General features: G+C 44.5%; 1 protein-coding gene across 1 annotated transcript in view; it reads left to right on the top strand.

The window, feature by feature from the left end:
• The window catches only part of kif4 (kinesin family member 4), a 99,016-nt gene that overhangs the window by 52,085 nt on the left and 33,870 nt on the right, over positions 1-13,061 (top strand). The window contains 4 exon segments of the mRNA XM_038775033.1: positions 6,750-6,902; positions 7,371-7,468; positions 8,651-8,780; positions 9,493-9,663. Coding sequence (XP_038630961.1) covers positions 6,750-6,902; positions 7,371-7,468; positions 8,651-8,780; positions 9,493-9,663 — 552 coding nt within the window.

Below are 13,061 nucleotides of genomic sequence, written 5' to 3'. Positions count from 1 at the left end.
TTTAAGGCAGTCTTAACAATGTACTTTGTCTGATCATATTTTTTTTAATGATGATCGTATGAAAGGGAAATCATGTTTGACTGTTGTATTTGTTTTTTGAAGATCTAGTTGGGAGGGTAGAGTGGAACCAGTAGACTTGAATTTTCAAAAGGCATTAAGAGTCTCCAATTTGTTTCCAATTAAGGGGCAATTTAGCATGGCCAATTCACCTACCTTGCACATCTTTGGGTTATGGGGGTGAGACACCCACAGACAAGGGGAGAATGTGCAAACAGTCACCCAGAGCCAGGGTAGAACCTGGATCCTTGGTGCTGTGATGCAGCAGTGCTAACCACTGTGCTGCCCTTCAAAAGACATTTTTGCTACACCCAAAGTTATTATGCAAAATAAGGGCTCATGGATTTCATAGATAGAGGATTGGTTAGCTGGCAGGAAGCAGAGTAGGGAAAATGTGGATGGCACTGTAGCACAGTGGTTAGCACTGTTGCTTCACATCGCCAGGGTCCCAGGTTTGTTTCCTGGCTTGGGTCACTGTCTGTGCGGAGTATGCACGTTCTCCCATGTCTGCTTGGACTTCCTCCGGCTGCTCCAGTTTCCTCCCACAAGTCCCGAAAGACATGCTATTAGGTAATTTGGACATTCTGAATGTTTCCTCCATGTACCCGAACAGGTGCCAGAATGTGGCGACTAGTGCCTTTTCACTCCAGTTGAGGCCGCACTTAGAATTATTTTTCACACGGGGAGCTGAACTCTAGTACGGGGACACACAGACACACACACACAGACACACCCGGCTGCAGCCTTCTGGGAGACCGAAGAATCTAGGGAGGCCAGTGGATCCCGTGCAGGTTGGTTATAAGTAGGTTTACGACTTACTTTTCGTGAGCGTCATTCAGTCCCGCCCATTTGGGTCGGTTTTCCGATTCCGACGTCACGTGGGGCTTCGGAGAATCTTGGGAGATGCGTAGCCTGTCAGGCTCGCTGGAGGGCTTTCCTGACATTCTCTTCAGCGCAATGCAGCCAGTGAGAGCCCAACATAGCCAGAGATTTGCGCCCTGAATGATAGTTGGGTGAGCATGTTGAGCTGTGAGTTCATGCAAAGCGATTATAATGGATTAAGTGAGTGGGCAGCAACAAAGTAGCCGAGCAGAATGCAGGGAAGTGCAAGGTTGCATTTTGATGATTTTTTTAAAAATAGAAACGGGGATGTGAGGTGTGAAACCTGTAAATGCTGTTCAAAGAAACATGCATGTACTTGTAGATGGCACATAAGGTTTGCAGACGCTTGCAACAAGAAACTAGGAAAGCAAATTGCTTTTATTGCAGGGGCCTACAAGAATAAGTAATTTTTGCTACAATTATAAAGCACCTTGGGACCCCAATTGAAATAATGAGAACAAGTTTTATTTCCCTATGAAAGGAAGGGTGTACTTGCATTAGGGTGGAGGTACAGCAAAGTGCCCTTGGGCTGAATATATAGTCTCTGGAATTTAGAGGATTGTAAAATATATATTCTCTGGAGTTTAGAGGATTGCAAGTTCAGAGTTTTATACAGCTGGAGTTTTGTACGCTGAGCATTGTGTTCATAAGTTTAATGAGCTAACTGCATGCTTGCTTCTACACCAACCTCTGTCCAGTCCACAACTTGTTAACCCCTGCTACAGTGATCTCATTGAAATACACTAGATTCTGAAGGGCCTTGACTGTGTAGTCAACAAAGTTGTTTCCACTGGCTTGAGAATCTAGAATACAGAGCACTGTTTTAGGAAAAGGGATGTTAAAACAAATATCATAAATCATTGAAGGGGCAGCCAGATGAAGGGCAGGAATAGAATGTTCATGCTGGTTGGGTTAAATGAATTGGGGTCAGCGGCAGCTTATGTGAAGCACAAATGTAGGCATGGACCAATGAGACTGAATGGCCTGTTTTTATGCTTTTAAGGTGGAGAAGGTCAGAACTAGTGTAATTTTTCACACACAGATGAGGCAATTGGCGAGGCGTGGCTTCCAAAATGCTGTGGTGTAAAGTTGACAGTGACATTTGGCCTAAAATTCTGGTCTCGCTGCAGAGTGCCCTTGTGTCCTGTTCTGTTTTGGTTGATAATTACTCACTTTCTTTTGTACCTAACTTTCACTGTTGTCCATGTTTGAAATATTCATCATTTTGAAGTGTGCCTGGATTAATTTTGTCTTTGTAGCTTCTCGCATCAGGAAATCTGTCCTGGTATATGACACTCTGTCTTGTGCCATCTTCCACGTCCACTGAAGCTCAACTGTAACCACTGACATTTGTAATCCAACTAGGTGTAGGTTAATCATACTACTTGATCTTGCTGCCCTTCACTTTGTCCTCCAGAAATCTCTGCAGCTTTCAGCTCTGCTTAAGTGGTAAAGGTACTAATGTGTCACATTTTGTTCTTCTTGTAATTTCAAGCATCTCTTGATCATCTGTATTGACACCTGTATATTGGATCCACATAAAGTCCTCTTCCACAGATCTTTATTGCCTGCATTTCTCAGGCATGCAGGAAATTAGAATGTAGCACTTTTGTTTTGTTACAAGCTTATCTTCATTACAACATTACCTCAGGCTCTCTCTCTTTCTGACTTTTTTTTCAGCATCACTTCTACCATCTTTTGTTATAATTTTGTCTTAAATCAACTCTCTTCCCCCGTCTATTTTGATTTTCTCTTGTAGCTTCTTGTAATGTATTGATTTTGAATCCCTGTTCATATGCAATCTATATTCTTAGATCCTAGACTTGATCTGTGATATTTTTGAGGCCTCTTCTGATTTTGAGTACTGTTTTGTCGTCCGCTTACTGCAATTTTTTTAATTTTTGCCTCACTCCTGGAAGTACATCAAATATTTGTTCTGCTTGGATATTTTTAGCATCAATATATGATATTCCTCTTCATAAAGCATTGCGAATCCATTAGTATTGGCATTTTAAATTGGGTCTTTTTTTTCTCCAAAAGAAAACCACCCCAGTAAATTCTTGATGGTCTGTTGGCAAGGCCACCATTTATTACCTCCCAGGTGGTGGTTATGAGCCCACCTTCATAAGAACTAGGAGCAGGAGTAGGCCATCTGGCCCCTCGAGCCTGCTCTGCCATTCAATGAGATCATGGCTGATCTTTTGTGGACTCAGCTCCACTTTCCGGCCCGAACACCATAACCCTTGATCCCTTTATTCTTCAAAAAACTATCTATCTTTACCTTAAAAACATTTAATGAAGGAGCCTCAACTGCTTCACTGGGCAAGGAATTCCATAGATTCACAACCCTTTGGGTGAAGAAGTTCCTCCTAAACTCAGTCCTAAATCTACTTCCCCTTATTTTGAGGCTGTCTCCTAGTTCTGCTTTCACCCACCAGTGGAAACAACCTGCCCGCATCTATCCTATCTATTCCCTTCATAATTTTAAATGTTTCTATAAGATCCCCCCCCCCCCCCCCCCCCCCCCACCCCCAAACATCATCTTGAACATCTACTGCCCATTTGTTGTGGCTATTTCCACGGTGCTGCTCGGAAGAGTTCCAGGGTTTTGACTCTGATGGTGGTATGGTTCCAAGTGAGATTGGTGAGTGGCTTGAAAGGGAACTTGCAGGTGGTGATATTCCCATGCACCTGCCCTTGTAAGAGTTTGAGGTTGTGTGTTTGCAAGGTACTATGAAATAGCTTGGGCAAGGTGCTGCAGCGCATCTTGTACATGGTGCATACTGTTGTTACATTCACACCCCTCCACATTAGTAGACAGTATGTTGAAAGTGGTGGCTGAGGTGCCAATCAATTGGACATCTTGTCCTGGGTGGTGTTGGGTATTATTGGAGCTGTATTCGTGGAGAAATTTGTGGGAATCGGAGCTGCAAAATTGCCAATCTACAAGATTAATATGGCTGGTCCAGTTCAGTTTCTCATCATGGTAACTGCTAGGATATTGACAGTGTGAGATTCAGCAATGGTAATGCAATTGAATGTTGAAGGAAAATGGTTAGAATTTTCTCCTTGTTGGAGACGGTTTTTGTGGTGTGAATGTTATTTCCCCTTTTGAGCCTGGACGTTGTCCAGGTCTTGCTCCTAAGTAGGCACAAACTAGTTCTATATCTGAGGAGTTGTAAATAATACTGAGCACTATACAATCATCAATAAACTTCCTGCTTCTCTCTCCTCCTTTAGGAAGTTCATAGAATCAGCTGATGATAGTTAGGTTTGGGACACCACCTTGAGGAAATCTCCACCTGATTTCCATTGATTCTAGTTTTTTTTCTAGACCTCCTCAATGCCATTCTCAATCAAATGTTGCTCTGAAATGTTGCCTCACAAGCTCTGCTCTTCTGTCTGTTCATTCTGATCTTTGTAGCTGTGATAGAACCCAAACTGAGCATTGATGAGTAAGCTGTTGCTGAGTAAGTGCCACTGGATAGCACTGTTGATACTGTACTAGAACAACCATGTCTAAAGGTGAGGAATTGTCAAGGCCCATAATCTTTGCTGCCTCCAGTGCCCTCTGCTTTTTACTGAAGACACCTCTATGATGTTGGGAATCTTGAAAGACAAGTTGGATCATCATCTGGTACTTGGCTGAAGATAGTAAACACTTCATCTTTGTCATTTATATTGACATGTTGGACTTCCCTGTTCTTGAGGGTGTCACATAAATGCTTAGTTTTGAGTGGCAGATCTATTCTAGCCTGATTTGGCAGAATGATGCCACACAACATGCAATCGATTGCAGACAGGACTTCATTTTCACAATGTGTGGTGGCCATTCTTATCAATACTGCCAAGGACGGATGCATCTGCAACAGTTGGATTGCTGATGTCCAGTTGTGTTTCCTCTTGTATGCCACAGGCCTAATCTGGCAGGTGTTTTTCTGGCTCAAGTCAGTAATGATGCTAGAAAGCCACTGTTGGTGGAGGACATTGAAGTGCCCGACTAAGAGTGCAATTTGCTTTCTTGCCACCCTCTGTAGGATCTATCCAGTGTGAATGAGGAGTACTGATTCATCAGCTGACAGAAGATAGTAGGCGGAAGCAGAGTTTCTTTCCAAGTCTGATCTGATGCTATGAGACATCAAGGGGTTTGGGGTCAAATTTGGAGAATCTTCTAACTGTATAGCACTGTGCTGCCATCTATTGGTGATGGGGCTGGTTTAGCACACAGGGCTAAATCGCTGGCTTTTAAAGCAGACCCAGGCAGCACGGTAGCATTGTGGATAGCACAATCGCTTCACAGCTCCAGGGTCCCAGGTTCGATTCTGGCTTGGGTCACTGTCTGTGCGGAGTCTGCACATCCTCCCCGTGTGTGCATGGGTTTCCTCCGGGTGCTCCGGTTTCCTCCCACAGTCCAAAGATGTGCAAGTTAGTTAGATTGGACATGATAAATTGCCCTTAGTGTCCAAAATTGCCCTTGGTGTTGGGTGGGATTACTGGGTTATGGGGATAGGTTGGAGGTGTTAACCTTGGGTAGGGTGTTCTTTCCAGGAGCCGGTGCAGACTCGGTGGGCCGAATGGCCTCCTGCACTGTAAATTCTATGATCTAAGGCAGGCCAGCAGCACGGTTCAATTCTCGTACCAGCCTCCCCGAACAGGTGCCGGAATGTGGCGACGGGGGGTTTTTCACAGTAACTTCATTGAAGCCTACTCATGACAATAAGCGATTTTCATTTCATTTCAACTATCTGTTAGTTGGCAAAGCTATAATTAGGAATGTTGATGGAAGAGCATGCTTTGGTTCTGACAAGACTTTAACCAATTAAAGAAAAAACAGAACTCTGGAAAAGTGTATACTTTTAGGACAGGCTCAACTTCAATCTGATCAGGCTAGTGAAGTTGTGTTCCTTAGTTGACAGGAATTCTTTTAGAATTCTGCCTTTGGAGCATCCAATAATGTGATTAACTGCCAGAAGATGTCAATGGGAATCTACTTTTAACCGTGGAGTTGCCATTACAACAATTTTGGCTACCTGCATATATTGAACAGAATTGTTGTTTTTGGTGGGCTGTGTCTTATTTAAACTTGTGTAACTGTGATTTCCCCAGTCTTATCTTTAAATATGATTAAGGCCAGAGCAATACTGAGCTAACACACAATACCTGATTTCATCTGTACTCACAGGCAGAGCCTTATAGCAGTATTTTGGTACTTATAAAATATACAAACATTCAAGTATAACTCCGCTTTGAGTTATAATTAACCACTACTATTACAATTATTAATTACTATTTAGCCAATACCCTGTTTCTAATTGATTGCTAATTATGCAGTAATTAATAAATAAATTGATAGTCCCCAAGGACCATAGGCTGCTTTCCCTTTTGAGAGACCTGACTGGTGAGTAATCTGAGGGTCACCACACCACTGGCAAGGTTGGGAGATCATGGATAACTTTCGACAGTACAGGGATTAAACCCATGCTTGTGGTGTCGCTCCATCATAAACCAGCCAACTGAGCTAACACAATCCCCAATTAAGTGTGTGTGCGTGTGCAGTCCAGTCCAATTGCCACTATCCTACTGACTCCTAATTTCCTCTGCTTCTCCTGATATCCAGAATCGCCTTGGGAAGAATACTGAAGCAACCAGCAGGGTTAATTGATTAGAACTTTTGGATCACTGCCTAATATTATAATTATTAACTTATTGTTTCTTGATCATGCACAGTGTCTGACCACTTATTAATGCATTCATGCCTTGTGCATAAAATATTCCTTGAACTGTTTTCCTATACCTTCTTTGTGTCCCAGAGTTGGCTGGCCAATGAACTGGAAGTACTTGTAAGTATGGAGGAAGCTCGTTGTCACTTAAACTCCCTACTGGATGACAGGAAAATTCTGGCACATGAGTTGTCCACGCTTGTGGGGAAGAAAGAGATCCATCATCCACCATCCAAGCTCCGGGTAGGTACTGGCTTCTAAACAAAAAGGGCATAAGATCGTCCATTTGTTTTGTTTCATAGAAACTTTATCCTTGTGATTGCACATAGTCAGAAATCTGAAGGGTGTGATGAAGAACCTCAGTGTTGCAAAGGGATGAGATGACCAAGCTTTTTGGAACATTTCTAATTTTTAAAATCCAAACTACCCTCCTTTCTGCAAGAAAACAATCCTGTCCAAAGTTTATTTAGTAATGTGGATTGTAATTGTGGTAAATCTTGCTCTGCTTACAAAGTGTTAAACTGGGTAATGTCTGAATTATCAAATATCCTATTCCAATGCATTGATAATATATCAAAGTGGATATTTAAGAGCCTGCAGTGTATTTTTTTCACTGCTCTGGACCATTTTTTTCGATGGCCCTGGCTAAAATTGTTACTTTATATAAATCCCTTCAGTTTCCTGCATGGTTTTCTTTTTTTCTTCTTGCAGCGTCGAACATTTACATTGACTGAACTAATGAAAACCACAGAGCAGGATCCATCTTTAAACAAGCAGATTGAAGGCGTGCAGACAGCAATAGATCTCAGGTACTTGGTGCAGAATGAATAGCAGGCTCATATTGGAACTGCATATGGCATTGTTTTGACTATGAAATCCACTGTACCAATGTGCATTTCTTGACCTGTTTTATAGATTCAATATTTTCATATTCTACAGTATTCAATAAAGGTTTGACCAAATTATATGGGCTTCTGTTAATTATCTTCAACTTGTGGCTTGTTCTTGTAAAGAGGAGATGGAGGAGAGAGCATTAGAGTTACTTAACCATTTAAGGATTTTTTGCTTACTTCTAATAGTTGAGTCTTGTATTTATTTTTCCTTATTTAATGTATGATGGCTATTATTTGGAAATCCTATGTTATTGTCAGCAGAGTCCTCATTGTTCCTCTGATAGGGTAGGAAAAGGCCTGCTACCTTCATGTCTTTGGCAATGTCGTTTACACACCTGAAATTGGAAATTTCACCAAGTGGTGCATTTTTTTTGTTTGTGCGAATCTATACCCATATCTTAAGCCTTATCCAAGTCATTTCCCAGCTTGTCTTCAGTCAAACAATATTTTGTGGCTGTACCTTGATCCACCAATAGGGCATTTGGGTATCTAAACTATTGCTTGTTCTTTGAAATGAAGGGTGGGTTTGCTGGAGCACTTGCTGCAGTGTAATGAATCCACCAAAAAGTCCCTTAAGTTTTTAAATCTAAGAATTGTAACCAATGGCATAGTGGTATTGTTGCTGAACTAGCAATCCAGAGACCCAAGGTACCTGGGTTGTAACTCCTCCACGGCAGATGTTGAAACCGGAATGCAGTAGAAATCTGGAAAAATCTGATGACCACAAAACCACTGATTGTTCAAAAAAAAAACCATCCGGTTCACTAATGTCCTTTTTTTGGGGAGGAAATCTGCCAGCCTTAACTGGTCATGTGATACCAAATCATTTTAGCAAAGTAGTTGACTCTTAATGCCCTTTTAAATGGCCTAGCAAGATACTCTATTGAAGATTAATTGGGGATGGGCAACAAATGCTGGCCCAGCCAGCGAGGCCCATGCACTGACCATCAGCATTGCACCAAAGTGCCCAAGCTGTGCCGTGACTCATGATTCCTTAACACATGAATGCTAAGGAAAAGGGAATTTTATGCTTTTTGATTGGCTTGAGTAACTGTACAGGACAACCCTGCTGTATTCGCTGTGTTCTTGTTGTTCTAGGAGTGCTCAAATTGCTGACCTTCAACAGAAGTTGATGGATGCAGACAATGAGGAAAGGTTGAAGCATCGATGGGAAACAATTGCTACTATTGTAGAGGCTAAATGTGGATTAAAATGGCTAATGGGAGAGGTGAGGAACTAATAAAGCTGATCATGCAACTCTCACTGTTGCAGCAAACTAGTGCAAGCAAAGTTCTGGCTAGAAGTGCAGTGTCTGCTATGTTGGGAAATTGGAAAAAATGCAAGTGCTCTGCCTGAAATGGACTTGCTTGCTTAAGCAGATGAGGTGCCCAACATCTATTTGCTGTTTCCACTGATGGATTATTTTGCCCTGAGTGAGTTGAAAGGAGCACAAATGCTCCTCTTGATTATATACTTAAAGGATCCACACCTCCACCCCCTGATCACTGCCACTCGTGGTCTCTCCTGTCTCCTGACTTTAGTTCTCACCTTTGAGCTGTCCTTTTCTTTAACAGCTGGCTTTGTATCGTGTGCGTTTGATATTCATGAAGCCCACGTGACAATATCTGAGATGCCTTGACTTGCTATTAGGCATAGGAATCTGCCTGACTCTGCGCACCGCCCAAAATTAGGCATTTCTAGATTCCTAACCTGTAGTGGTTGGAGGTGGGCTGGATATTCTGATTTTCTTCTTGATTTTTCTTGTGTTCTGACTTTGCAAGGTCCATCTTGGTAACACTTCTAAACCAGTCAATTTCCAAGTGCTATGTTTAAGAATAACCAAATGGGTACCAAGGATTAGTACCAAATAGTGCAACATTGAAGTAGTGATTGCTTGATGTTAACTGGGGAAACTAATATATATTTTTTCTTTTTGTAAGCTGGTGTCATGTAAAGTATCACACAGTAAACTGGAGACTGATTTCAATCATACAAAAACTGATAATGCAGAGTTACAGAAGACATTAATTGAAGAGCAAACACGAATAGCTGAAATGGAGACTGACCATCAGCAACAGCTGCTAGATCAAGAACAGAGGCATCAGGATAAGGTTAACCGCATGTTATTCTGACAGTTGGGCTGGGTGTGTAGTTTGTTCATCACAGCTTTGTCAAATGTAGCATGGTGATGTACTATTTGTGCATTGACTTGGTGTGCATGCTAAGAGGTGTTGAATACTGCATTTCTTTGAGACTTTGTGAGTCTGAAGATTTAATACTAAAGGTAATGGTTGATAGATGTTTTTGCAAATGGAACAACAATTCCAGTGGTGTTCCACAGGTCTCGGTGTTCGGCCCTTGTTGTTTGTTTTATATTTTAATGATTTTAGACTTGAACATGGGTTGTATGTTTGCCATGTAGTTGATGGTGAAGAGGATAGTTGTCACCTCCAGATCAATGGCGTGGTTGAGTGGGCAGAGAAGTGACAAATGGAATTCAGTCTGAAAAAGTGAGATGTTATGCATTTGGGGAGGGCAATTAAAGTCAGCGAATACCTGCGAAACAGGAAGATAGAGAGGTTGCGGAAGACTGGTAGACAAGGTCTACCTTGTAGACATGGGGCAGCGTGGTAGCATGGTGGTTAGCATCAATGCTTCACAGCTCCAGGGTCCCAGGTTCGATTCCCGGCTGGGGCACTGTCTGTGCGGAGTCTGCACGTCCTCCCCGTGTGTGCGTGGGTTTCCTCCGGGTGCTCCGGTTTCCTCCCACAGTCCAAAGATGTGTGGGTTAGGTGGATTGACCAGGCTAAATTGCCCTTAGTGTCCTAAAAAATAATGTTAATGGGGGTTGTTGGGTTACTGGTATAGGGTGGATACGTGGGCTTGAGTAGGGTGATCATTGCTCGGCACAACATTGAGGGCCGAAGGGCCTGTTCTGTGCTGTACTGTTCTTAAAAAAAAAAAAAAAAAAAGTGTGGTCAAGAAAGCATATGGAATGCTTTCCTTTTTATTGGGCAAGGAATTGAATACAAAATCAGATGGGACAATGGAGATGCACAAAATGCTGGCTAGGTCACAGCTGGAACTTGTGTACAGTTCTAATCTGCTTATACCTGCAAGGCTACAGACCCAGGTGCTGGAAAGTGGGATTAAAATGAGTGGCTAGTTTTTTTTTCTCATTTTGGCCAGCAAGGGTGCACTGGGGCTGACTGGCCCCTTTTCTGTGGTTCTATGTTGCTCTGGTCAAACACCCAATGACTAATTCTTTTTTTTTTTTAAATAATTTTTATTGAATTTTTCAAAATACAAACATTTTAACCCCCCCTACATTCACATTTAAATTATAACAAAACAAAGTCAAACCCCCCTACTTAACAAGAAAAAGAAAAAAGCCCCCCCCCCCTACCCGCGCGTCCCCCCCCCCCCCCCCCCCCCCCCCCCGCCGGCGAACCGACATTCAGACCAACTTATCATTTCTAGCAGCGTCCTCGGGCAGGCCTTGCCCGTGCCACCACCGCTACCGTACTTCCTTCGTCTTTGTCCCCCCTCCTCCCCCCCCCCCCCCCCCCCTCCCGGGTTGCTGCTGTCACGACCTCAGTTTCTATCTCTGATCCAAGAGGTCTAGGAAGGGTTGCCATCGCCTGGAAAACCCCTGCACCGACCCTCTCAGGGCGAATTTGATCCTTTCCAATTGGATGAAGTTTGCCATGTCGTTTAACCAGGTGTTAACACTCGGAGGCCTTTCATCCCTCCACTGAATCAGGATCCTCCTCCGAGCCACCAAGGACGCAAAGGCTAATATTCCAGCCTCCCTCGCCTCCTGTACCCCCGGCTCCACCCCAACCCCGAAGATTGCAAGTCCCCATCCTGGCTTGACCCTGGACCCCACCACTCTCGACACCGTCCCTGCCACCCTCTTCCAGAACTCCTCCAGTGCCGGACATGCCCAAAACATATGTGCATGATTCGCAGGGCTTCCCGAACATCTAATACACCTGTCTTCACCCCCGAAAAACCGACTCATCCTTGTCCCTGTCATGTGGGCTCTGTGCAGTACCTTAAATTGAATGAGACTTAGTCTCGCACATGACGACGACGAGTTGACCCTCTCCAGGGCGTCTGCCCATGTCCCGTCCTCTATCTGTTCCCCCAGCTCTAACTCCCACTTATCTTTCAGCTCCTCTACTGGTACCTCCTCCACCTCCTGCATAATCTTATAGATGTCCGAGATCTTCCCCTCCCCGACCCAGACCCCTGATAGCACCCTATCACTCACCCCCCTGTCGGGGAGCGCGGGGAACCCCGCTACCTGTCGTCTGGCAAATGCCTTCACTTGGAGGTACCTGAACGTGTTCCCCGGGGGGAGCCCAAATTTCTCCTCCAACTCTCCCAGGCTCGCAAACCTCCCCTCTATAAACAAGTCCCTCAGTTGTCTAATACCCGCCCTCTGCCAGCTCTGGAATCCCCCTCCTGTGTTTCCCGGCGCAAATCTGTGGTTCCCTCTTAGTGGTGCCCCTATCAGACCTCCCACTTCCCCCCTGTGTCGCCTCCACTGCCCCCAGATCTTGAGGGTGGCCGCCACCACCGGGCTCGTGGTATACCTCGTGGGAGGGAGCGGCCATGGTGCCGTTACCAGTGCCCCTAAGCTTATGTTGCCGCAGGACGCCCTCTCCATGCGCTTCCAGGCTGCCCCCTCCCCTTCCATCATCCACTTTCGTACCATCGATGTATTTGCCGCCCAGTAATATCCTGAAAGGTTGGGTAACGCCAGCCCTCCACTATCCCTACTCCGCTCCAAAAAGACCCTTCTAACTCTCGGGATGCCATGTGCCCACACATACCCCATGATACTACTCGTTACCTTCTTGAAAAAGGCCCTGGGGAGGAAGATGGGCAGACACTGGAACAAAAACAAGAACCTCGGGAGGACCGTCATTTTAACTGACTGCACCCTCCCTGCCAGCGAAAGCGGCACCATGTCCCACCTCTTAAACTCCTCCTCCATCTGTTCCACCAGTCTGGAAAAGTTCAACTTGTGGAGGGTCCCCCAGTTCTTTGCCACCTGCACCCCCAAATACCTAAAACTTTTAACTGCTCTTTTGAAGGGGAGCCTCCCAATTCCCTCCCCTTGGTCTCCCGGGTGTATTACAAAGACCTCACTTTTCCCCAGATTTAATTTATATCCCGAAAAGTTCCCGAACTCCGCTAGTATCCCCATTACCTCCGGCATTCCCCCCTCCGGGTCTGCCACATACAACAACAAATCATCCGCATAGAGCGAGACCCGATGTTCCTCCCCTCCCCTTGTCAGTCCTCTCCACCCCCCTGAACCCCTCAGTGCCATCGCCAACGGCTCAATCGCTAATGCAAAGAGTAAGGGAGATAGGGGACATCCCTGCCTAGTACCTCGATGGAGCCCAAAATATTCTAACCTCCTCCCGTTTGTTACCACACTTGCCATCGGAGCTGAATAGAGCAGTTTTACCCACTTGATAAATCCCTCCCCAAA

This window comes from Scyliorhinus canicula, chromosome 17 (assembly GCF_902713615.1).
Source record: "Scyliorhinus canicula chromosome 17, sScyCan1.1, whole genome shotgun sequence".
Classification (NCBI taxonomy): Eukaryota; Metazoa; Chordata; class Chondrichthyes; order Carcharhiniformes; family Scyliorhinidae; genus Scyliorhinus; species Scyliorhinus canicula.
Note: the sequence above shows the minus strand (reverse complement) of the source record. Positions and strands in the feature narration are given on the sequence as shown.